This window comes from Schistocerca americana, chromosome 5 (assembly GCF_021461395.2).
Source record: "Schistocerca americana isolate TAMUIC-IGC-003095 chromosome 5, iqSchAmer2.1, whole genome shotgun sequence".
In the NCBI taxonomy this organism is placed as follows: domain Eukaryota; kingdom Metazoa; phylum Arthropoda; class Insecta; order Orthoptera; family Acrididae; genus Schistocerca; species Schistocerca americana.
In genome coordinates, this window is record NC_060123.1 from 127,823,780 (window position 1) to 127,850,818 (window position 27,039).

The window sequence follows — 27,039 nt, forward strand, 5'->3', positions numbered from 1 at the left end:
GCGTAAAAAGTTTTGCCTTTGTATACTGGTGTGGAAGCCAAAATAATTATTGATAAAAGTAGTGTATATATTGTGGAGCAATGGATGATGAGATGTGGTGTGGTTGCTGATACGAAAAAAGAAAGTAATGGTGGCAATACATATGACTAATGAAATCAAGACCCCAAAATATACCAATGATATGGGGAGTTTTAAGAGGAATATGGGAAGAACTGAATGATGGTGTACGCAAAGAAGACTACAAACTAAAGGTTGCCCCCCTGTATTATTATGCCACTCTGCAAGCTTTTAAAAAGAGGAAAAAAGGAAAAGGAATAAAAAAACACTTCTTTATGAAGACTGAGATGGTTACAGTGTTGGCCTGAATAATAAAGAAATAATCAAAGAGCACCAATGTGAAAGTTCATATGAGAATAGCTTTTTCCACCAAAGAACTGATTACATTTTAATAGTAAATTGTTCACTGTGTATAACTGAATTTTTAAGTTTATTGCTTGAAATTGCCTTATTTTTCCAACTTTGATGACACCCATTCTTTTTTTATGTCACGTTCCATTAAATGGATGATCTGCAACAAGAAATAATCTAAAAAGGTGCTGGGAAGTTATTCTTATTTTTCTGCCTAACGAGATTTGACCACATTTCATTATACCACAAGTGACGTCCCTGAAAATCCAGGTAAATCTTGTTGTTGTATTTTGTAGTACATGAACCAGTGAAATTATGTTCAGTTTAGTAAACACAACTTATAAAGATGTTTTGAGAACATGTATTTAATTTGTACATATGTCTTTTAGTATGTAGTGAGTTTTAAATGCTCATAATTATTGCTGTATTTATATTCACAAGGATGCAATGTTTATTATGATATAACCCAAAGAACAGTGCAATATACTGCTTGAATTGTTCACACACATGGAAGGCAAATGCAGTACAATGAACGATACACAAGTTCCCAATAGAGTCTTGCACTCCAGCCTATACAGTAATTAGGTCCAACAGGGAGTGCAGCAAGCAAGCTGCACATGCAACTGCTTTCACATTAGCACGCTTGGTGGCCCCCAGTGGCTGAATCAAGCACAAACTTCACATGTGAACTATGAAGTGATTGAGACACAACATCGGTAGTTATAGCACTCCTCTTCCTTTGCAAAGAAGTGACCACATTGCTCACATCCATTTCTTCTGTGGTTGACGGAGGCTGTCAGGTCAGAAGTGGTGCGAGCACGAACAGGTGTGGCACCCACAGCCTGTGAAAGGCCTTACAGTAGGACAGGCGACACTGGTGCAGCCTCCATTTCCCACCATATCTCCTGGCAGCTGAAGGGGACATCCACTGCAGAGGACACATTGGTAAAGATGTCAGCAGCAGTGGCAGAGAAGGCGAGGGTGCCCACTGCGATGTAAGAGACATCCAGGCAGATGGAGGATGCGGGAGGAGGGGGAGGGGGGTCAGAAGCACACTCGGTGCACAACCATCAATGCGACGTCATACACTGAGGAGCCAAAGAAACTGGCACACCTGCCTAATACTGTGTAAGGCCCCTGTGAACACACAGATTCAACTAATGTCTGAAGTAGTGTTGCAGGGAACTGACACCATGAATCCCGCAGGGCTCTGCATAAATCCGTAAGAGCATGAGAGAGTGGAGATTTCTTCTGAACAACACTTTGCAAGGCATCCCAGATATGCTCAATAATGTTCATGTCTGGGGATTTTGGTGGTCAGCGTAATATGGTCCTACTCAAGGCTGGATTTATCGTTAAGTAGGAGTGGGAGTGGGAGGGCTAGGCCAAGTTCCGGGGGATCAAGCAATACAGGCTCCGACAAAGATAGCAAGTGGCGCGCCTCAGAATAGGCAACTCTCTCAACCCAAATACGTGCCCATGGTACAGGGTACAGGATCACAGTTGGGAGCGGAACATCAGAAACCAATATCGGTCCTGCAATGATCATAAATACAGACGTTTCTTGTCTTTACAAACCTTAAGTCGGAAGAATGTATATAAAACGATATACCAAAATTATGGTCACTATGCAACCAAACCAACAACTGGGGCACAATTCTCAATAATGATAGGTTAATTCTCAGATCTGTGGTGACTAAACACACACACACACACACACACACACAATTTAAACAGTACATATGTACATAAAATTAGAAAAAAATGTAATCAACCAAGGAACAAGCTCAGAATACTACAGCTGATGGCCGTAAGCTACCAGGTAAACCTGCTGCGGATAATACTATTAAATACCCAGAATTATTTTACCTTTTAAATATTAACAGACGGAGGTAAAGAACTACAACAAGATAATCACTGAAGCAACAAGTAGCAGGTGTTAGTGACAACAGTAATACTTAAGTTGCCAGATCTGCTGTGACCCAGCATATACATACATTAAAAATAAGGACGTTTAAACAACTAAAGGGGCTTAAACAGCAATATAAAAAAAACCTATGTAATCCACCAAGACACAAGCCCAGAGTACAACTGCTAGTGGCTGTAAAACATTTGGTAATAACAGTATTTTCAACTGTACTGATTGAGCACTCAACGGCACTTTGTCGAAAGGCTCTTCTTGCGGCTTGTCGTTAAACAAATTGTGATTCGACTGCGCATGTTAATAACAACAAGAAATATCGATGGCGCACTGTCGAAAGATAGTAATCTTGCCAAGTTATTTATAATCACAGAGCAACGACGTATTTAGTAATAACAGTAATTTCAACTGCACGCTCATTGAACACTCAATGTTGCTCTGTCGAAAGGCTCGTTGCTTTGCTGTTAAACAAATTGCCATTCAACGGTGCACGTTAACAGCAACAGGAATATCAACGGCACTCTGTCAAAAAGTAGTAATCTTGCCAACAGTATTTAATAATCACAGAGCAACGACGTATTTGGTTATAACAGTAATTTCAACTGCACGCTTATTGAACACTCAATGTTGCTCTGTCCAAAGGCTCCTCCTTAAGGGAGGCTACAATGCATAAGGAAAGAGCAATCTTACCACAAGAAGCCAGGAACTTGATAATACAAACAGCAGAACATAATGCCTCCAGGCACATTGCCTCACTTCCCTTCTGTATAAGTCGCAACACAAACCGTGATGAGGCATGGCTTCCCACCTCAAAACAGTTCACCGTACAATACAATCCCGCTTATGAAATGTGGCCGTCCATGCGGGCCACCTAACACAAACTGCATGTATGCTAGTACGTCCTCTCTCTCCGAAAGCGGCCAGCGATCACACACTAAGCGCCGTGACCCCCTCTGGCGATGCACCCGAGGAAGGAGAGCGTGGGTCACAGTGGATGTGTTTAAACTCAGAAGAGTGTTCCTGAAGCCACTCTGTAACAAGTCTGGACGTGTGGGATGTCGCATTGTTTTGCTGGAATTGCCCAAGTCTGTCGGAATGCACAATGGACACGAATGGATGCAGGTGATCAGACAGGATGCCTATGTACGTGTCACCTGTCAGAGCCGTATCTAGACATATCAGGGGTCCCATATCACTCCCACTGCACACATCCCACACCATTACAGAGCCTCCACCAGCTTGAACAGTCCCCTGCTGACATGCACGGTCCATGGATTCATGAGGTTGTCTCCATATCCGTACACATCCATCTGTTTGATACAATTGGAAATGAGGCTTGTCCGACCAGGCAACATGTTTCTAGCCATCAACAGTCCAATGTCAGCATTGACAGTTCCAGGCGAGGTGTAAAGCTTTTTGTCATCAAGGATAAACTAGTGGGCCTCCAGTTCCAAAAGCCCACTTGTTGATGGCCCGGCATTGAAATATGCAGCAATTTGTGGAAGGGTTGCAGTTCTGTCACACTGAATGATTCTCTTCAGCTGTTATTGGTCCTGTTCTTGCAGAATCTTTTTCCAGTTGCATCAATGTTGGAGATTTGATGTTTTACTGGAATCCTGATATTCATGGTAAATTCATGAAATGATAGTACAGGAAAATCCCCACTACATCGCTACCTCAGAGATGCTGTGTCCTATCGCTCATGCGCCAACTATAATACCAGGTTCAACCTCACTTAAATCTTGATAACCTGGCATTGTAGCAGCAGAATCCGATCTAACAACTTGGCCAGACACTTGTTGTCTATATAGGCTGTATTCTGCCTGTCTACATCTCTCTGTATTTGTGATATCAATATAATAGAGGGAAACATTCCACGTGGGAAAAATTATATATAAAAACAAAGATGAGGTGACTTACCGAACGAAAGCGCTGGCAGGTCGATAGACACACAAACAAACACAAACATCCACACAAAATTCAAGCTTTCGCAACAAACTGTTGCCTCATCAGGTAAGAGGGAAGGAGAGGAGAAGACGAAAGGAAGTGGGTTTTAAGGGAGAGGGTAAGGAGTCATTCCAATCCCGGGAGCGGAAAGACTTACCTTAGGGGGAAAAAAGGACAGGTATACACTCGCACTCACGCACATATCCATCCACACATACAGACACAAGCAGACATATTTAAAAGACCAATATGTCTGCTTGTGTCTGTATGTGTGGATGGATATGTGCGTTAGTGCGAGTGTATACCTGTCCTTTTTTCCCCCTAAGGTAAGTCTTTCCACTCCCGGGATTGGAATGACTCCTTACCCTCTCCCTTAAAACCCACTTCCTTTCGTCTTCCCCTCTCCTTCCCTCTTTCCTGATGAGGCAACAGTTTGTTGCGAAAGCTTGAATTTTGTGTGTATGTTTGTGTTTGTTTGTGTGTCTATCGACCTGCCAGTGCTTTCGTTCGGTAAGTCACCTCATCTTTGTTTTTATATATAATCTCTCTGTATTTGAATACGCATGCCTATACCAGTTTCTTTGGCACTTCAGTGTAGCTGGTCAATGTGTAATGATGCCCCCCTCAGTCATGTAGACAACACACAGGTGTCAGCCACAGGTATTCTCAATTACCGCTGGCACCCATTTCGGCAAGCGGCCATACCCATGAGCCCAAACAGCTGTGTCGGGCCAGAAGGTTGCAGCACCAGTGCTGATTGATGGCGTGGGGTTGGCCGAAACAGATGTAGCAGAGTCTGTGGCTGACGACCATGCAACAACTCTACTGGATTCTTATCGTCAAAAGGACTGAACCTACAAGAACTGTGGAACCGGTCAAGAGTTACTTCTGGCGGCATATCCAAAATGGACTTTTTTCATCAGAGTCTTAAATATTCATATTAGTCATTCTGCATCTCCATTTGATTGAGAGCAGAGAGGGGGAGCCGTGATATGGTGGACACGACCTCCTTTTTTTTTTTCTTCTTTTTTTTTTCCAAATATCTTCAAATTCCTGAGATATGAACTGGACACGGTTGCCTGTAACTACAGTATATGAACTTCCATTCCAAAAATTTTGGACAAAGCTGAAATTGTTGCCACTGCAGAAGTAGACAGACAATGCACCCCCATATAGCATACAGAAACTTAGAATAAACGTCAATTACAAGCTAGTGGAAATTTAAAAAAAGGACCCACAAAATCTATGTGAATTCATTTCCCAGGCTACTGTGGATCTGGCCATAGTGACAAAGAATCAAGGCAAACTGCCTGATGGGTGGCACACTGTGCGCAGGCTGCAACAACTCACACATTTCCCAATCAATGCCTGACCAAAAAACATGTCTGCTTTTGTATGTGACACAATGCAGTGGTCCACATGCAATAAACGCATAACCTCCCACTGAAGGGCAGATGGGATTACAGCCGGTGGAGTAGTGTCATCTGTAGCTAATAGCAGCACGCCATCCCAAACAGAAAGACAATTTTGTAATCCAAAATAATTTTTCAAAGGATCAGGAGCATGGCCTGGAGGTCAGATTACAGCAACTTAAACGCCCAGTCACAAGTGGAAACCAGCGCAAGGGAACATCTTTACATAATAATACATAGAATGGTTGTGCCACAGTAGCAGCATCTGGTATGAATTTGTGATAGTATGCAGTTTTGCCTAAAAATGCCTTTAATTCATTGATGGATATGAGGTGTGGAACACAGCAATATCATCAATATGCTGTCTCAATGGTCTAATGCCAGTATGCGACACTTCTAAACCAAAATAAATAATGGATAGTTGAAAAAACTGGGTCTTATAAAAATTGCACTTTAATCCTGCAGGCTGTAAAACAAGAACATGGAGCATGAAGGTTCTGCAAATGTTCCTCTATAGAGGCACCACACACTGCTATGTTATCTAAATAGTTGATGCAGACTGGAAGTGATACAATAAGTGGCTTTAGAAAGCACTGAAAAATAATGGTGTGTTTCCCCACCATAAGGTAAATGCTGGTATTGATAAAGCACAAATGGGGTATTGGTAACTAGAAGACATAGATTCCTCGCCGAGCGGCCACTGTAAATATGCCTCTGCCAAGTCAATCTTTGAAAAATAATGGCTTCCTGATAATTTTGCGAACAGCTTGTTACAGCATAGCAAAGTGTAGGTATCAATGATTGACTGTGCATTAATAGGCATTTTAAAATCACCGAAGAGGTGTATGGTGTATTTTACCGGTAGGTTTTTTGGGTATCACCAGTGGGCTTGACCATTCACTGGAAGAAAGAGATCGACTAACATGAAGGTACTGAAGATGATCAAATTCTACATTTACTTCATCCTGTGAGGGTACCAGTAACAGTTGGGCCAGAGAAAAACGGGCAGGCAGACTGTTTCATCATAATATGAGCCTGAAATTCAGTTGCACAAGCAAGTCCTGGAGAAAATATACATGAAATTCAGCACAGGGAGTCTGCCACTGTTGATACGGAACTTGATTAGAAACCAAATGCACTTCATCATCAATGGAGAATTCAAACAGTTTGAAAGTGTCCAAGCCAAACAGATTTGCAGTGTAAGCATTGTCTTCTACTAGGAATGTTAATGAACAAACCACAGTAGGTGCAGAAAACTGTCCAAGAATGGGAATCTGTTGTTTGTTATAACTCACTAGCCTCTGGTACACTGGAGTCAAAAGGAGAGAATCCAAATCCACATGAGTCTGAGAATTCACCAACTTTGCTGCTGCACCTTTGTCCATCATCATTCTCAATGGTTTGTTAAACACACACACTTCATATACAACTTACCTTGAGACACCGTCACTGCTGACACACTATTCACATCCATGTTCTTTTCATCCTCACTCAGGTTTGGAAAAGAGTTTCACGCAGAAACAATGTGTCATTTCTTATGGTACCTATTACACATTGCTCAGCACTTGAGACATGCAGTCCATTTTTTTTTAATGAAACAGTATGAGCATGAAGGCGGCAGAGCATGAGGCTGTCGCTGTTGTGATGTGGACTGTTGTTGTCGTGAACAATGATTACCTATACATTAAGACACTAGCTGGACTGCTGCAGTAGTGTCTAAATTCCCTTGCGAATGAACTGATGACTGGGAGGGGTGAGGGGAACTGATTTCTGAAATGCCGAACCAGGCTTCTGTCTGACAACCTGCAGCACATGAAACTTCAAATGAGCTACATTCAAAACTTCAGTAGGCGTAGGATTTTCACACTGCAGAGTTTGCTCACTAACTTCCTTATCAGGAGCAAAACGTATGATTGCATCACGAACCCCAAAATTGGTGTAGGATTCCTTATGAACATTTGTCACAAAATTACAACAATGGCTAAGTTCACATAGTTCTGGTGCCCATGCCTTGTATGACCGTTTTGATAACTTTTGGCAGAGGTAAAATTTGACAAAAGCAGCAATAACATGAGTAGATTTACAATGATAGGCAGAAAGGAACTCTCACATCTGAACGAAAGAAAGAGTTGGAGGTCCTTGTAAGGGAGCGAGCTCACACAACAACTGGGGCGAAATTCACGATAAAAACAGGTCCTTGCACAAGTTTACTTCTGTTACCTCAAATGCCTGGAAATGTTGCTGAAAGCATTCCTCATAAGTATACCATTCTTCTGCTGCACCATCATATGCAGCGGATGGTGGTGGATATGTTGTTGACAGCGTTGCAGGTTGTGCCAATGTAGTCATTAAACTGGAAATAGCAACTGCCAGTGCCTGCTGCTGCTGCTGCTGCTCAAGAAGAGATTGAAGCACCACTTCCATGGAAATGAAACTCAAAGGATTAATGACTGAAGTGGGACATGTGGAGACAAATACCATATTCATCTGCAAAAAGTGTTCTAACCCAAAGTACACTACATTTTATTGCTCAAACTGTTCACATATATGGAAAGCAGAGTAACAATACAATGAATGATACACAAGTGCCTGGTGGAGCTTTGTGCTCCGGCCTATAAAGTAATTAGTTACAATAGGTGTTGCAGCTTGCAGGTTGCACATGCATCTGCTGTCTTATTAGCAGGCTAGGTGGCCTCTAGAGGCCAAATCAAGCACAAACTTCCTGCACAAACTATGAAACGGTGCACGCATAACACTGGAAGTTACAGCATATTACTTTATGTACTATTCTGTGGTAATGTTTTTACATATTTACTGTGTGGGCCAAAAGGATTTTAAAATTCAAATTTTGTAACATGATTAGACAGATCATTACCAATAATTATCAATACCCTGTCAGAAGTAAGCATACTGCATCTGGTCACAGATGGGAAGGATTTGTCACCCTAGTCAAGATTTGTATTCAGTGTAATCCATTGGAGAGCTGTTTGTGGTGTCATAAGTGTCCACTTCAATCTGATAGCTAATGGGGATGCATAACTAGGGAGGATACCAAACACAATCCAAAGAAGCTCCAACACCATCATTATCAAACTCTGATGGCCCATAGTGCCGAAACTATGCATTTCCACACTGGGTACCTTCTTAAAAAATGACCATAACATACTACATGTCTTTGGTGTTTTTTCTTTGTACACTCTGTATGAAAATACTGTCTGTAGTTATTTAACAACATAGCTGATCTAATGATTAATGAGTATACATACCTTTTGCAAACATAGGTAGAATGTCAGGACTTCCCCAGGACCATGTGAAGCGGCTCTGATTGAACACAGTATCGAACTCAACAGGATTTTCTTTCCACCCCTGAAAACAAAATGCATAGCTGATTGAAAAGTTTATGATCACAACAAAATTTGCAGATAGGTAATAATTTAAAAGATGCATACGAAAGAAGCTATCTGGATGAGCAAAAGCCCAGAATAAATGTTTTCTCCGATGGTACAATTAAGTTCCTTTGCACAAAAACACGTTTGAAATGTTATGGACATGTAGCACAAATGGGTGACTTACAATTAGCCAAGAAAATTTGCCACATCTGAAGTACGACTGCTAGAAAACATATAAAAGGCTCTCACAAAAGTCACTGTTTACCCAACAGCAACTACATCGACAAGACACAAGATTAAGTCAAAATTGTTCATCTTTTTCTATGCTGCCCGATAGCTTAAACTGTATCTGTTAACATGCAGTTGCTACTGGGACACTTAGACTGTGTACCCACTGTGTTTCAGGAGGTATGAGTGAATCCATAGAGGTGGTCATATGCTTGTATTTCCATAAGTGAAGTCAAATGGTTGTACACTGCTTCAGGAAAGCTCAGCATTTACTTGTAGGCACAGCAATAACATTGATGCAAGTAAACTGTGTAACAAATCTACCACACCATGAAAACAGTATCGATCAGATACATATATTACAACTGTGAATACAACTCTTCATTTATACAGTTGCAATGGTTTCCATCGTAACTCTAAAAAAAACACTGTCATTTGGGATCTACACACAAATCCAAGGGGTTGGGGTGTCATGGAGGTGAGACGCATTGTTGTAAATAGTTAAGTAAGTTGGGTTGCACAAAATATTTCATCTAAGTGGGGGGATCTGTAGTGTAACATGGGATTCAATGCAATAACAAGTTACACTTTCATCCTCTTAGGCCGATGAAAGATGTTCGTGGAAACTGAAAATGTAGTTTAGGTAGTTGTTATGAGCAGAACACCCCACTGTGCTTGCACTCATTTGACGTATTTGCAGATATATGAAAAAAGGAGTTACCTTGACACTGGCAAGGCATGATGAAAAATGTGTGTTTCCACCAGCTGTGGAGACCCTGTAATGCTTAGATGCCACGGCTTGTCAGTGCCCTGGAGATAAAGAAGCAAAGGGGTGCTGCCAAGAATGTAGACGATGGAACAAATTAAGTTTCATTATGAAAACTGTCAGTCGGCTATGTGCTGTTGTATAATGTCATCACAGGGGTACATGTACAAATGTTGTAATCTGTCATAAGCTATGAAGTAAGAGAGATCAGTTTACCCATCATTGTAATTTGAAATGTACATGAGAACCATTGCTGGTACAAGAAAGAAGAGTTGTGAAAACTGGTTTATGTAATTTAGTAGCTTGAAATTGACTAAAGCTCTTCCAGGATCCACCTCACTCCAGAAGGTGAAGTAGTCATACGTCACTATCTCATGGGACGGTATATCAGGACCACAAAAGGAAACCACTTCAAGAATAGTAACTGGAAATTATTTAGGAGATAAAGCTGACACATATGCATCAGGGTGACAGATTGTAAATAGAGTGTACCACACCATAACCAACCAACCATTGTCATTACACTCCAAGCTGAATGTGTGGTCTAGGTAGAAACTAGGAGGTTGCATGAAGTGACCTGGTGGATACAGCCAATTGAGGGAGAGAAAGATCTTTATGAAGGTTTTCCCATTGAATTCCAATCTGGAGTCCTGCCATGTGTCAAATATCAGAATTCCTGACTGAGTAAAATGATCTGACAGTTGGGATAGTTACGGAATTGAGAGACAGAGAAGGCATAGTAAAGTAATGGTTGGTGAAGCCAAAACTGCAGCAGTAGGATCCCAGACTCAGCCAACAACTGTCTAGTGATTTCTTTTGGAAAGCCCTGGTGACAAACGTAGCCTCAGCTGCAACAATTATAGTGTTGTTTAATCATATACATGGAATCCATAGTTTAATTGTGATACAACTACAGGCCTAATGAACACTAACAGAGTAAAGTAGTCAGCAACCTAAGAGGTCTGACAGAGAAATCAGAGTCATTCAGTTCCTGTAAACAACTTAATGGATAGGGGGAAGCCACGTCCATTTATTATCAGAGCAGCCCTAGGAAGTAGGCTTTTACAATCTCTTTGAGGTGTTGGATTACTTGGAAAAGTTCTGTATCTCGATGGATCAAGATGCAATGACAAAAGCCCATGATCTGCATTTTGGTGAGATAGAAAGTACGGTCATGATTGTGGCCCAAGGAGAGGTCCTTTACATGGCTTCTTGGCATTGACACTCAGTGAGAGCCATGGACTGAAAGCTACACTAAAGGTAAAAGGTAAAAGGAGTAATGGTCAGTCCCATAGAGTCAATTATTCCATTGATGGCTACAAGGGAAAAGGCAACACTGAACACAGAGGCCTGAAATATCTCATTCTCCTGCAGCTGTGGGGACAGCTGAGGTGTTTATTAACTAACCATGAATGATCAGTAGGACACGAGGTTGTATATAAATGTCAGTAAAGTGCAACAAAAATCCCAGCCATAGAGTATGATCAACATATGATAGTATAAGGCAGTGTCATACACTTCATGTAAGTCAAACGAAACTTCAGCAAGATGGTGGTATTTAGTAAAAGGTAAGTGAAGTGGTATTGCCATTTCTAATCTGACCAAGTGGTTGGTTGTGGTCTGGTTCTTCCATATACTATACTGGTAGGTGGGCAAAAGGCCTCACGACTTGAGGGACCAGCACAATCCAAGGATCATCATCCTGTCAAGTGATTTAAACAGCATACAAGTAATGGTGCCTGGTCAGTAGCTGTCAATGGAGGATGGGTCCTTTCCTGGCTTAAGGATTTGGATAATGGTACTATTCCACCACTGTGTGAGATATTCACCACTGAGGAAGATAAATTAAAAACTCTGAGAAGTTAATTTTTCTGATATACATTAAGGTTTTGGAACAGTTCATTATGGAGCAAGTCGGCACCTAGTGCTACGTCATGTTGTGAGTCAAGGCCAACAAGTAGTTCCCTCTCTGTGAATGGTTCATTGTATGGTTCTGAACAGTGTATAGTAAAAGACAGGAAAATGTCCATCCTTTATTTTGTGCCTGGAAAGAAGGGCGGTAAGAGTGAACCATTGATGTGTCTGCAAAGTTGATCACAAAATGCTCCAAGAAGTCACGGGGATCAGTGGAAATACCATGAAGGTGAAGGCTAGGAATAGTCATTGGGCATTGGTGGTCAAATAACCCACAGTGTTTCACCCCCATCTGGGCAGGGGGGGGGGGGGGGGGGGGGTATGCATTTCCAGGGAGGATGTAAACTATTCCCAGCATTCTTTGTTTTTGAAGCTATTTGAAGATTATGAAATTGACTATCAAGAAATGTCATTTGAGTCATTCATGAGCTCGCTGACAGTCTTGCATTCTCACCCCAATTTCCCCAGCCCTCCATCTGTGAGAATGGCCCTTGGAGTATAGGATTGCTACAGAAGTGTAAGACTGATGGCCAAGAATGAACTGTGTGCTGTACTGAAATGGGCAGGGAATCTGTCATTGGGATAACATGATTTAAAATCATCAACCAACAATACAGTGAGGAGACTCCAAGCAGATTGCCTGGGACACCCCCAAAGGTGTTATGCACATTAAAAGCCTCAGGGAGGAAGAAGGGTCGGCGGAGTTGCTGCATCAGGTTAAGTAACTCAGGGTACTGTATTTTCCAGTCTGACGGGGAGGTACATTTTAAAAATAGTGAGATCAACAGCCATTCAATTCCAAGTTGGATTAAAGGAGGACATCAAAGCAATATAAATGCGCTGCTAGATTTATTGCCAGTAGTTTTAGGAACACATTATGACGATGCTTCGTGAAATCATACACTGTATGAATCGCTGGAAGGGAAGATGATGTCCATTTCACAAACCACCACTGAGAAAATTTGGAGAATCGGCATTTGCGGCTGACTGCAGAATGGTTCTACTGCTACAAACATACGTTTTGGGTATGGACCACAAAGACAAGATAAGAAAAATTAAGGCTTATACAAAGGCATATAGATATGTAATCAATGTGACTGTGTCGAGTAGCATACCACTAATACTGTATTCCAACATTACACAATTGTTTTCCCTACTCATCTGCATTAACTTGTATTGTTCTACAATTACAACAATTAGCTATTCATCAACCCAATTGAAATTCTACGTCACCATATACTGTCCCTCAGTCACTAAACGAAGACACTTTCTTGTACACTACAGTGTCGTCAACAAACCGTTGCACATTGATGCTCACCCTATCATGTACACTCGGTGCTGACTCACATACCTGGGAACCTATTCTGAATGCGTAGATCTTTGTTAACAGTCTGTAGTGGAGATTCCCACATATGTAGCTGAGAGCTTGTCTGGGTCAGCCTGAGCCACTGGATCGGCTATCTTTAATAGCCTATTCAAATCACTACAAAGGCATGAGAAGGTAGTTTTTGGTCACAAAAAGATGGTGTTATATACAATGGGATGATTGGACATAAGCATTAGTCTGCTGTTTGAAGTTTTGAGCTAAGTAGTTTGTTGATAGAATTCATTCAGAAGTTTTTGCAGTATGAACTGTTTTAGACGATTTGACACAGAAAATTTTTCTAGCCTTAACAATGTTTTGGATTCATACAAGTGCAAATATATGTTTTAGTAATAAAAGTGTTTCAAATTGTTAAATAGTTTGGAGCCGTACATCATGGGTCATTAAATGGATGGAATAGTTGTGAGTTTATGTTGAAACGTCAAATTGCAACACTTGTTTAGAGAGTTATTCTGTTTGTACTCCGCTTGCTGTGAGAAATTCTGCATGGCAAAAATGTAGCAGCACTGAACAATATTAGTGTTGTTTTTCAGCAATGCTGGTAAGCCATGCTTGTTTCTCGAGGATCATCACTAATATAAATTATTGTACCATCTACAAACAAACTTGACTGTTTTAGGGTTCATGTAGCCACTAAACAAACCTTCTTTTCTTAACAGCTTATGGGTTTATTACACTAGCTGATTACAGGAAATTATATTAAAAAAATAGAAGTGCTATTTCATTACACCTTCAGATTTTCTGTCAAGTAGACAGCTTAATACAAACATTTCATCAATATTTATGCAGCATGTGCACTTAGCTGAAGATACAGTTCTTCCCAGAATTCTTGTTTCTTGGTTTTGGGACATCACACTTGCTGCACATTGGGCACTCCCTACCTAGTTTTGTCAAGATAGTATCGAGATATTATGACCCCTTCTATTTATTTCACATTTTGGTCCACATACTGATATAATATTATCCCAACCGCATTTCTGGTATTGTCTGTCCCATTATATATAGAAGTTTATATCCTCTCCCTATCTGTCATCATCTTGCCCCCTTCCATTTTTTTGATACGACGTCTTTCTATACAGCACTTAATCCAGCATTGTGTCCTGTCCTAGTGCTGATGTTCCAAACAGAAATGCACACTTCTGACCTTTGCACAATGAACCATTGTTTAGATGTTCTGTCATTTGTGGGGAACACCCTCATGTTTTCATCACTCGAGGGGGTCATCTTAGCATTATACTTCCCTTTCATTTGTGTGTGCCGCATAATTGCATCAGTTTTTCGCTTAAATATTTTATGGTTGGTTGCCACTTGACACCAAGGTCAGGATCTTCCTGGAAGACTTGAGACTTGCTATTGACTCCTATGGGCTCTTACACCACTGTTTCTGATTGTTGCTCTGACCTAAATGCTCATCACAGCCTTGGACCTCAAAGAAGCTCTGGTGGCAGTCTTGGTATCAAAGATTTCTCTCCAGCCTTTGTGGTCCACAGGTGGTATTTTATTTCCCTCCCATCCTTCAGCTGCAATTGCTGCTTATGAGCACTCCCATATCTGCAACCTGGGAATGTGTCCCCTAGGATTAAAGCTTACTGAGGAGAGTTCTTTTCCTTTGTGCAGATTTTTACATGTTCCTTCCACCTATCAGCCCTCTCTTCTTTGCATAGTAGTGGCTAGTCATCTGGGCTCTTGATTTTCATACAGCTGCTTCTCTCCTATAGGTATCATCTATCTTTCTCATAGCCATACATGCTTCTATAGCTTTCCATTTCTTCTCTTCCCATGCCTGCCGTACCGTTTCACACTTCCTGTCAATAACATTTTTTGCAGGACTACATTCCCTTTTGTCCACTTCATTTACTGCATTTGTGTGTTTTATCCTTTCCTCAGATAAAGTGAATATATCATGCCTTATCCAAAGTTTTCAAGTGAGCCTTCTCTTTTTGCTTATTTGGTTTTCCGCTGCCTTTACAATTTCACCTCTGAAAGCTATTAATTCATTTTTTATTGTTTTGATTTATCTTGTTTCAGTCAGTTGTTACCTAATGCTGATTTTGGAATTCTCAACAACAAGTGATTGGTCGGTTGGTTGTTTTGCGGAAGGAGACCAGACAGCGAGGTCATCAGTCTCATCGGATTAGGGAAGGACGGGGGAGGAAGTCGGCCGTGCCCTTTGAAAGAAACCATCCCGGCATTTGCCTGGAGCGATTTAGGGAAATCACGGAAAACCTAAATCAGGATGGCCGGATGCGGGATTGAACCGTCGTCCTCCCGAATGCGAGTCCAGTGTCTAACCACTGCATCACCTCGCTCGGTAACAACAAGTGATTCTTTCTGGAGAAGAGATGTGGAAAAACAATGTCATAGCATTCTGCAGATTCTTCAGTTTTATTCTGCAGTCCATACACAATAAATAATGGTTCACGTGTGCCCCTGGAAATGGTTCATAGTGTACAGATACAGTTGGGTAGAAGTTATCAAAAACAAGTATTAGAGCCCAACAGGTTATGGTATATTTACCCCATACTTATGAATTAGTTCACAGATTTATTTTTTTACTTGCTTAGAAAGGCAGCACTGCCTGGGCATTTATTTATAGCTATGCCTGAGCTTTGTATGCGTGGAATTTATTTTTGTCTCCTAAAGCTTCTTTGTGCACAATGTTTGTAGTGGTATGATTGGGGCACGGACAAAGAGCTTGTTTGCTTCAGTAACGTGGGAGTGAGCAACATAGAGCTGGCAGTGCAAAAAGCAACTGACATTATGGTCCATGCCCGCAACTCACAGTGTCTGGACTCAAGCTTTGTTCATGGTCAAGGCATAACGTAAGCTCCCTAGGAATTGTAAACACTTAAAGTGAAATGGGAATAAGCAGGATTGGAGTATAAAATCTCACTTGACTGCACCACTTTTCATCAAAATTTCTGCTTCTATGATGTTACATTGGAGGGAAGTAACTTTAAGCCTTGTACCATACCCATTGGGCTACATCAGCTGTTGTCACACAACTGGCAAGTACGACATAACAGTCACTCTGTGTCCGCTACCGTGAAGTGTGGCCATCAGGGAGAGACAAAGCGGCTAAGCGACTGAGCATGATGGCTGTGTGGGGACCATCCAGCTCTACTTGTGCCACGCCGTTTATGTATGTGACTGCTGCACCAGCGATCCCCTCAGTCTGCTCATGCTCATCATGCTATTTACATTGGCTATAATGGTACTGCACCTGTCCTGCCAAGTGGCTATGCCATATCTTGTATCTGTTGTGAACTATTGTTCTCTGAGATCATTAGCTATATTCGTTCTGGAAGTGTTATCTTGTGTTTTTTTATGTTCTGATTTACAACATAACTGGCACTGACTAGGCACATTTTTCATGTCTGTTACACAACAATAGTTCCCGCGCAACATGCTACCTTCCTGGGTGTGTCAATGGAAGTTTTGGTACAGCAATTGGGGGATAGAAAAGTCAGGAAGCCTTGTTGTCCTCCTGGCAGTCAGCTACAAATCCGCCATGATTCCCACCTTACAGAAAGATGGCGGAAGAGTGGGAAGCTTAAGCGAAGTGGCCCCAGCAACACTTTATCGCATTTCAGGTAATGGATCCAGCCATCGTGAAGTCAGTTTTCCTACTGTGGATTGTACCCAATATGAACCAGATTTTGTGCAAACTGGCCCATCTCACAGAACTGGCACATTTGACCTTTGACAAAATGTGTGCTCTATTATCTACCTAATTTCACTGATTCTGGTATGTCGTTGGATCCTAAGTGGAATTTTATCAGTGTCATAAACAGCCTAATCAGTCATACCATGCATGGGTGACTGAACTGTAGGAACTCAGCAGGAAATGCTGTTTTATGACTGCAGTAAATAAGGAATCGTATGCAGAAGTGATTAGGGACATGATCATTTGAGTGGCTCTGGATATTAGGTGCATCAGAAAGCTCTACAAACTAAGGACCCTGCTTTGAAGGATGTTTTAAAACAGGGTCAATCCTTTGAAGTTATACAGACTACAGGCAATCAATTAGAATTCTTGGTCAAGGTGGTGGATGTCATGTCAAACCAAGAAAGGTGTTCCAATTTTTCCAACACAGCAAATGCATCTACAGTAGAGCACAAACATCACAACACTCTGGCTCTGTCTCATAAACAAGGACAGTAGTCTCACTCCCCTGACCTGCACTTGTTTCCTTTGTAACCAGACTGTTTTTGAACACATGTCAGAGAAGACTGCCCTGACAGGTAAGCACAGTGTAAGGACATCTCATGTCTGTCTGCCATGATCTGGGCAAAACACACTCATCTTGACAGGAACTAATGGACACTAATGTGATTTTGTCAGAGTCTCACATCACAGTTGTGTCACCAGGAAACTGTTGATCATACTCACTTTGCACAATAAACAAGTTCAACTATATGTTGGCACCAGGGCCTCTGCATCCCTGTTAAACCTTCAAACATATCATTTCAGGGATTGAAAACCTTCCATAATGAGTACCCCGAAATTTCTCTGACAGTCTAGGAGAAGCGGAAAACTTTACAGTGTACAATATATCAATATGTCGGCACACCCTTGCTTCTTCTGTGAACAACCATGCCTTTTGCATTGAGGGATGGTATCAAGAATAAGCTCAATAGATTGACAGACCTGGGCATCACTGAACCCATGTTTGCAAGTGAGAGGGCAACAGCTTTTGTTATTGTGAAAAATACATCACGAAAACTGGACCTGTGTGGAGATTTTAAGGTTATGTCAATTCCCAGTCAGAGATTGATATCTATCCCAGATGAGCTTCTCTCTGCACTTTCAGAAGCCAGTAGTTTACAAAGATCGATCTCTCCTAAACTTGCTTACAGCTACCCCTCAATGAGGAATCACAGGATGTCCTGGTAGTCAACAGGCCACATGGATTACATCATTTCAGACGCTTAGTTTTCGGGTGGCCAGTGCACCAAAAGATTTCTGAGCAGCTGTTGCAGGAAGGTTCAGGCTGTATAAATTATCTAGATGACACTGTGGTGACGGAGGTCACTACGGAAGAACACTTAGGAAACATGTGGTGGCTGTTCCGCACACTCCAGTCCACAGACCATAAATGCAATCTCACACATTATCTCTCTCTCTCTCTCTCTCTCTCTCTCTCTCTCTCTCTCTCTCTCTCTCTCTCTCTCCCCCCCCCCCCCCCCCTCTTTTTTTTTTTTTTTTTTTTTTTTTCCAAACACTGGTCCTGCGAAGGTATTACGCCCAAACAGAAACTGGTCGAACCCACCATTGCCCTTCCTCGCCCCATAAATTCAAAGGTGGTCTATTTTATCTGGGAAAAAAATCTAATTACGGAAAATTTATCCCAGGTGTGCCATTGATCGTGCACCCACTCAACAACCTGCAGGAGAAGGGTGTGCCTTTTGTATTGTTGGAGGTATGAGAACAGGTATTCAAAACCCTGAAGCAGGCCCTCCTGCCAGCACCATGTTTCACCACATTTCAAACGGGCAACCAGGTAGTGGTAGCAGCAGACGCCTCTGAACGGGGCTTGGAGGCTGTCCTGGCACAGAGAGATGAGGATGGCTCTGAATATCCAATTGCATTTGCTCTGAAGATGCTCAATGCCATACAGCAGAGGTACTCACAAATCGAGAAAGAGCCCTTCACGATCATCTTTGCGCTGAAGGAATTCCACGTATTCCTATACAGAACAAAGTTTCACCTCATTAAGGATGATAAGACCATGATATCCATCTTAAGTCCTGTAGCAAACTTACTACATGCACACTGACTAAGCTGACAATCAGCGCGCCAGCCGATGGGAGTGTCCTTAAAGACGTTTCCATTTACAGTCACTCCCATCAGCCATCGAGCTGAGTGTCAACTTAGTTTGTGCATATAATACCTGAGAGGAGTACCCACCACCTCCAGCACTGGACATTCTTTCTCAGCAGGTACAATTACGAAATTCACTTCTGCAATACCACTCAACATGACTATGCAGACATGCCGTTCCATCCCCTGACCTGAAGTTTGACCAAGACGAGATCTTGTGCTTCCTGCTGGGCAAAGAGGCTCAACAGGCAGTGGGCACTTTTGACAGCATGAAGGACTTTGTGGTTGCGGCCACAACCAGGGACACCCTCGTACAACTGATATGGCAGTACATACAACAGGGCTGGCCCGACAACATTACAGGTCTGGACTCCAATCCGTTGCGGCATTACATCCACTTGTGACACCTGCTAATACTGGTCGACAGAGTGATCTTACTAACCAAACATCAATGGTCTTTCATGGCAGTCCCACTGGAACCTCTGTGCCTGACATTCTTATGGCTCATGCACCATAGTCGTTAGGGCATCTTGGGAACTAAACTGCTCACCTGGTGCCATGTGTACTGGCTGGGCGTTGGGTGGCAAGACGAACACCTTGTTCACAAATGTCATCAGTGTGAACAATAGCAAGTAGCACACTGTCAAACGCTCTCACCCATGCCAACACCCTCACGCCTCTGGGAAATGGTTCATCTTGACTTGGCGGGTCGCTTCCTGGGTACTACCTGGCTGATTGTCCTCAATGCGTACACCAACTTTCTATAAGTGGTCAACTGTCAGTCCATACATGCGGAGCTAAGGTCAGAGTGTGCAGCACAATTTTCGCTACTGTAGGACTTACTCTCACACTGTTGGACAATGTCACATTTTGGTTACCTGGTTTTTGTTGAGTTCTGCTACAGAAATAGCATTTAACACCTGCTGTCTCTGTCTTTCCACCCCCAAAAATGGTGAGGTTGAAAGACTTGTCTAAACTTTTAAAACACAGATGAAGGAATATGTGGCAGCTGCTCCTACAGTGAAGCATTAACACTTTTTATGAGTTCCTACAGGTCAATGCCGACAGGGAAAAGTGTCTCGCGGAACTCCTCAATGGCTGTAAGCCCCATACTATCCTCCATCCCATGCTACCAACACCTGTGGGGCCATCTGCAGTGCTGTCTCCGCATTTCTGGGCGGGCATCTGCATGCGGGCATAGGGCTTCAGATGTCAGGACAAGTGGATTCCTGCATCATCCAACAGCAGCAGGGAAGTTAAGTGTTCACTCTGGCACAGGGGACTGGATGGTGACACACCATCAAAATCACCTCTATCCATGTTTGTAAGATGGACTTAGGAGAGGCCTCTGCTACCAGCGTTGGGGCCACCAAGACTCCAGCTGTTTCGGCCACACGCTGCTGTCTACATTGACTGGGAACCGCTCACTGAAATGAAGCTCGCCACTTTCCCATGTAAGAAGGGATGTAGTAATTCAATGTGCTGTCTTTGCTTGACTGACACATGTAACGTGATGGTCTCTTGAAACACTCTACTGTGAAGCATGGCTGCCAGGGGGAGAAGAGTGCAGCTAAGTGATTGTGCACAATGGCTGTGAAGACGTCTCCAAGTGCAACCTGTGACACGCCATCTACATATCCAATTGTCACTTGGCGATCACCCCAGCCTGCTCTTGCTCATCAGACTATTTACTAAGCTAGCTAGAATTTTACTGTGCCCACCTTGCCGTGTGGTTATGCCATACCTTGCCACACACTGCACCCACTGTGAACTATTGTTCTGTGAGATCATTAAATACACTTGTTCTGGAAGTGTCAACTTGTGTTTTCCACATTGCGAGTTACAACAAGAGTGTAAAAATTTCAATGGATTACTGGTATAGTCATCTTGCTACACGACTCTAGTAATAATTTCTCTCTCTCAACATGTGTGAGTATGTCTGAGTTAATTCTTGCAGTTTGATCATTTCAAGTTGTCACAGCCCTTTACAAAGCCAAGAGTTTTAACGAATTGTTGTTTGCATGTAATCACCATAAACTGAAGAAATAAGGTATTGAAGCAAAAGTACTGTACGGGCACAAATCACCAGGCAAAATGATTTGACCATCTTCTTACAGGAAGTTTTAACAATAAATCAAAAAACTACTGTCCATTTGCATTGCCTCCTATTCATGGCTGCATGTTCACTGTTAAGTCCATCCGCATGGTATCGCCACAGACGTGAGATCTTCAAGTGTGCTCTTTCTCATCTGCCCTTGTTTTCCGTGGTACAACTGAAAATGTCTGCCTAAAGCTATCACAAAACGGATTTTAACACCACCGATGACCTGATCATTTTTCTGAATATCTCTGAGGATTCTATCAACTGCCTCCACTACTTTTTGATTACTCATGGTGTACTCCACCAATATTATTGAGCAGTAATCACATAGAACCCTGGCTTTGTCATTGTTCCTAGAGGTGTCACAAACTGTGTTCACTGATATCCAAATCTATCAGGAGTTTAAACATTGTAAAAGCAGTTTTACCATCAGGTAACAAAGTGGCTGTGATTCCCAATAAAGCAACAGCTAATTGTCCTTGGGCTCATAATTGTGCCGATATGGTTTCAGTGAGGAACGTTTTCCCTGTCCCACAAGATGCAACCAGAAAAAAATTTCTCCCATATTACTGTAGACACACCCATAAATGCATCTGAATATTGTGCGCTGTTCTTCCATTAGGTTTTGGATCCATTTTGCAAGTTTTCCACATGTTCTGCTGGATTGTAACTCATTTCCACTGTATTCTCTCTGTCGATGAATTCATCTTATACTAAAGGTGCTGGCAACCGAGCTGAGGGAGAGGATTTCTTCCTACAGATGTAACCAAATTTTGAATAGCCACTAAGCATTAAGAGCACAGTCACACAATCCGTAGTTCTGTTCCCTTACAATATTTTGTCCAAAATTCCTAGAAAAGTCTTCAGCCATCTTAGCTTGGTGGTTTTGCCAAAACAGTGCAGTGTCAGGAAGGGCACAAAATACCAGCGAAATGGCAAAGAAATGTTGCAATCAATGCATATTGTCCTTAACGCCTACTTCAGCCAGAGTGTCATCATCTCGGTGCTTGTTCTCATCAAGTAAGTGGCGTTCTCAGCAAGTATCTTGATGAGGGGGATATTCTGATAATTGTCTGTATATCAGAAGGAGGAGTTGGTCCGCTCCTTGTTTGTAAAAACAAGCACAAGTAGAACATCTGGCATTGTTTGGATGAACCATATGTTAGTCTGTATTCATAAAGATAAGATCGTGGCACTTAATTCTGTCACTGATGTAAACTTCAGAAAACACTGAAAATAATTCTGTCACTAAGGGGGGAGGGGGGGGGGGGGGGGTGAGTAACAGCGCCATTTATTGGGTCTTTGATATACTATGTTGTGATGATCATGTCATTGAAGTAGGTCAGCATCCAAACTAATCTGAGCACACTGCTAAAATTTTAAATTCAAATTTTTTCCCGATAATCTGATATTGATGAAATACAGTCTGTATGCTGTCTCAAGCTATGCTCAAGTTACCTGTGACAACGCCTTGACAGTTCATCTACCAGTTTTGTAGATTAGCATGTTGAGACAGACAGTCCAAGTTTTTAAGAGTAGTCTTATTATATTCTGTTACATTCCCTACATCACCCACAATCAGTTGTTGGCAACCATTTTCAATGTATAGATGAGATGGTTTTGCAGTTTTATTATTTGTATAGACATACACATATTATTGTACCTTAGCCAGGGTTGGAGACGTTAAAAAGCAAGTACACCAGGAGTGTCCAGTACCAACAAAGTTGAAACTGCCAGCAAGATCTGTGTCTGGTTCCAGATAACAATAATTGCTAAGAACACTCCAATGTGACATCATAGTTGGAGGCCTTGTTATAATTTTGGTGGTAGTAAAGAATGCTTCTAGTTTGTCCCAGTTCCTATTTAGAGTCACTATGGAGCAAACACATTTTACTTGAATTGGGCAGAGGTCATAAGACACAAGTCTTAATAATCTGTGACTAGGGAAAGCTGAAAAAGTTTTCCTACTACCAGAGACACACAAAGTTTTTCTGGAGCTGAAAGTTTATTGATAAAAACAACATTAGTGGTAATATAGATTAGTTAGTGTAAATGCCAGAAGTAGGACTTATTTCCTTTTTTTTTTTTTTTTTTTTTTTTAACAGTAAATATTAATTAAGAGCAATGGAAAATAGTCAAACTTTATTTTAGTTTTGTTTTTCACTATTTCCCACAGCTAGAAGCAGGGTGCAGGAGTTTAGTAATTTTCAACGAATAAGAAAATCTTGGTGTCACCCGTAACTAAAAGACAACAGAAAATATTGATCTAATGTTCAAAGAGAAAAGTAAGAGTTTTACATAGGCCAGAGTCGCAATGAATTTCTCTCACTTCTACTAACTATAAGCCTAAATACTTTTGGTCACTCACCATTTCTACCTCTTGCTTAAATTACTGAAATTAATCAGAATTTTTACTCTTGCTTAAATGATCTGCTTTCAGCAACTTTACAGAACATAAGCAAATTTTTATGACCCCAAAAAAGAAAACGCATTAATTTGCGGAGCCATTTCTGACATAACTCTCTCAACTTTAACAGCTAATTGCTGTCATATTTGGCGTTCCCTTAAAAAAAATAAAAATAAAAAGAAATCTCTGGTGAGAGTGGAAAAAATATGTTTAATTGATTTTAAGATGATCCAGGTAATTATATTAAAAGCTGTTCTGTTTTCCAATTAAAATGATGTCACTAAAAATAAATAGCAATTATTGCGCTAAACACTGCACGCAGCCAGAAACCAGAACAATTCAGACTATTTTGATATAAAAATATAATATTTATTCTTGGCTTTACACTTTCATCCATTTACCTGTGAAATAAATGGTTTAATTTCAATTGCAATGTTTGCAACGACAGCCCCAAAGAGATAACAAACTTTTACTTCATTGAAATGGTCTTAAGTGGACACCTTGGCCAACACATTTTCCTTCAGAAAAATTTGATTTTTTCCATACATCCATAGCACTGTCATATTTTCTCTAGATTCTAGTGCTCTGAGAAGCTTATGTGTGATTATTCCTGCTCACTGAAAAAAGGTTTACGCATGTTGCTTTGTCACAAAAGTGCAGCATAAAAATTAGACAAGGAGATTCAGAGTAGTTTAAAATCTGGTTTCAAAATCTGTCTCCACATTACACAACTGATCTAAAATATTGTGGTGTTTATACATCCCTTCAACATATACAACCTTGTTCAATGAAGATATTACGATAAGGATACATCCCCTCACCCTACAGGGGAGACATCACAGACGGGCACAGCAAAAAGATTACTAGGCACATTAGCTGTTGGCCAGAAGGTCTTCTTCTGAAATAGACAACATACACACATTCACGCAAACGTAGCTCACACAAGATAGATCACTGTCTCTGGCAGCCAAGTCCGGACTCAATGGTTCATAAATGTAGTGTCTGGAATAATTAAATTCTGCTCTGTGAAAATTTATACCATATGGCTTCCCCTTCCAGTCTTTTACCCCAGCCCATGTCCTCCTCAGAACTGTATCGAGGCCTCGGCGAGATTGGCCCCTGTGAATGGTGCACACAAGAGAGGGTGAGGAAAGAGCAGTAAATGATTTCAATCGCCCTGCCTGCAAAATGGTGCCTTTCCCTCACCCGGGCTATAAACGCACGCTGTTGTCACAGTGTCAGTTCTTCCAAGTAACATCATAAAGAAGTAACTACTACCAAACAGACTTGGGGCACCAAGGCGAAAGGAGTACCAGGAGAGGCACACTGTAAATTTTCTACACAGGATGTATCGCAATTAGTAGTGACGACTCGGGGTGCCACAATGAGAGGACTGCCAGGGGCCAAGTGCAAGATTTGTAAACAGTGTGTATCACAACAAAAAAATTACATGGGTGGAAGAATACAATGGAAAAAGCAGGAGAGGAGAGCTGCCAGATGATAAGTTACTTGTGTTGAAAAATGTTCTCGAACTGGTCTTGAATAGTACACTTACTTCATACAGCTGCTGACTGTAAAGCAAGCTCATGTTCAGCACTGGAGTATTTGCTGCAAATCTGCTGTGGTATTGCCGGATTTTAAAGGTTGGCAAGTGGGCAATGAAGCAGATATGCTATGTGACCAAAGGCTTCTGATTTTTGCAGATTTCTGCCAAGTGAGGACTGAAGTGAAACTGAGAACTGAAGCAAAACTGTTTAAGCTGGGATGTTTAAAATTATTTAACAGAATAATAAGTAAAATGGCAAACAGTTCTTAAATATAACAAACTATTTCATTTTACTTTAGTTTTCTGTTAGCAACCATGCAAAGGAGATGCTCTTTATTTTATACTGAAATACTTGCAGTAGATTTTGTTGTCAAATATAACAAAAAGAAATAGAAACTAAAATAAAAATATTTTTTCGAAAAGAATATGTCCTCAACACTTGTTTATAGCCCTTTCTCTTTTATTTTCAACTAATGAATTATGCACTATTAATAATTTACGAGGAACAAATAAAATCGGTTATTTGTTGTACATCATATTAAAATCAGCGTGCAGTAGCTGATATAAAAATATAAGAGATACGTCACAGTTTAGAAAGTTTGTACAATTTGTCATTAATTTACAACAATGATGCTTTTAATTAGTTCTCTGCAGTATTTTTCCATCTGCTGTTGTTACCTTCAGCCCAAAGACTGTTTTGATACAACTATTTACTCTAGCCTATTCTGTGCGAGCCTCACCACCTCTGTATAACTGCTGCAACCTACGCCTATTTGAACCTACTTACTGTATTCATATCTAGGGCTCCCCCTAAGTTCCCCAACCCCCCTCCTCCCCCCATTACCAAATTGGTAATCCCTTGATGTCTCAGTATATGTCCTACCCACTGATTCCTTCTTTTAGTCTAGTTGTACCTAAATTCCCCCCCCCCCCCCCCATTTTTATTTGTTATTCCATTTGCCAATCTAAGCTTCAGCATTCATTCTTCTGCAGTGTGACATTGCAAAAGCTTCTATTCTCTGTCAGAATTGCCCTTCATCCACATTTCATTTACATACAATGCTATATTCCAAACAAATACCTTCAGAAAAGATTTCTTATGACTTCTGATTATATTAAAAGTTAACAAATTCCTGTTTTCAGAACAGCTTTCCATGCTATTGCCAGTATGCATTTTATTTCTTCTGTACTTTGGCCATCAGCAGCCTACTACTTTCACTGTCTCGTTTCATAATCTAAATCTATTACCATGACGACTTCATTCCATCACCATTGTTTTACTTTTACTGATGCTCAACTCACAATCTATTTTGAAGACACTGTTGTTGTTGTTGTTGTTGTTGTGGTCTTCAGTCCTGAGACTGGTTTGATGCAGCTCTCCATGCTACTCTAACCTGTGCAAGCTTCTTCATCTCCCAGTACCTACTGCAACCTACATCCTTCTGAATCTGTTTATTGTATTCATCTCTTGGTCTCCCTCTACGATTTTTACCCTCCACGCTGCCCTCCAATATTAAATTGGTGATCCCTTGATGCCTCAGAACATGTCCTACCAACCAATCCCTTCTTCTAGTCAAGTTGTGCCACAAACTTCTCTTCTCCCCAATCCTATTCAGTACCTCCTTAGTTATACGATCTACCCATCTAATCTTCAGCATTCTTCTGTAGCACCACATTTCGAAAGCTTCTATTCTCTTCTTGTCCAAACTATTTATCGTTCATGTTTCACTTCCATACATGGCTACGCTCCATACAAATTCTTTCAGAAACGACTTCCTGACACTTAAATCTG

The 27,039-nt window shown here is 41.3% G+C and overlaps 1 protein-coding gene across 2 annotated transcripts in view; it reads right to left on the bottom strand.

The window, feature by feature from the left end:
* The window catches only part of LOC124615630 (GPI ethanolamine phosphate transferase 1), a 264,269-nt gene that overhangs the window by 209,639 nt on the left and 27,591 nt on the right, over nucleotides 1-27,039 (bottom strand). The window contains exon 3 of one of the 2 annotated variants that reach the window (XM_047143638.1): nucleotides 8,955-9,054. In XM_047143638.1, coding sequence (XP_046999594.1) covers nucleotides 8,955-9,054 — 100 coding nt within the window. Of the gene's footprint in view, nucleotides 1-7,908; nucleotides 8,021-8,954; nucleotides 9,055-27,039 lie in introns of those variants that run through there. The other variant, XM_047143639.1, reaches the window with a different exon arrangement.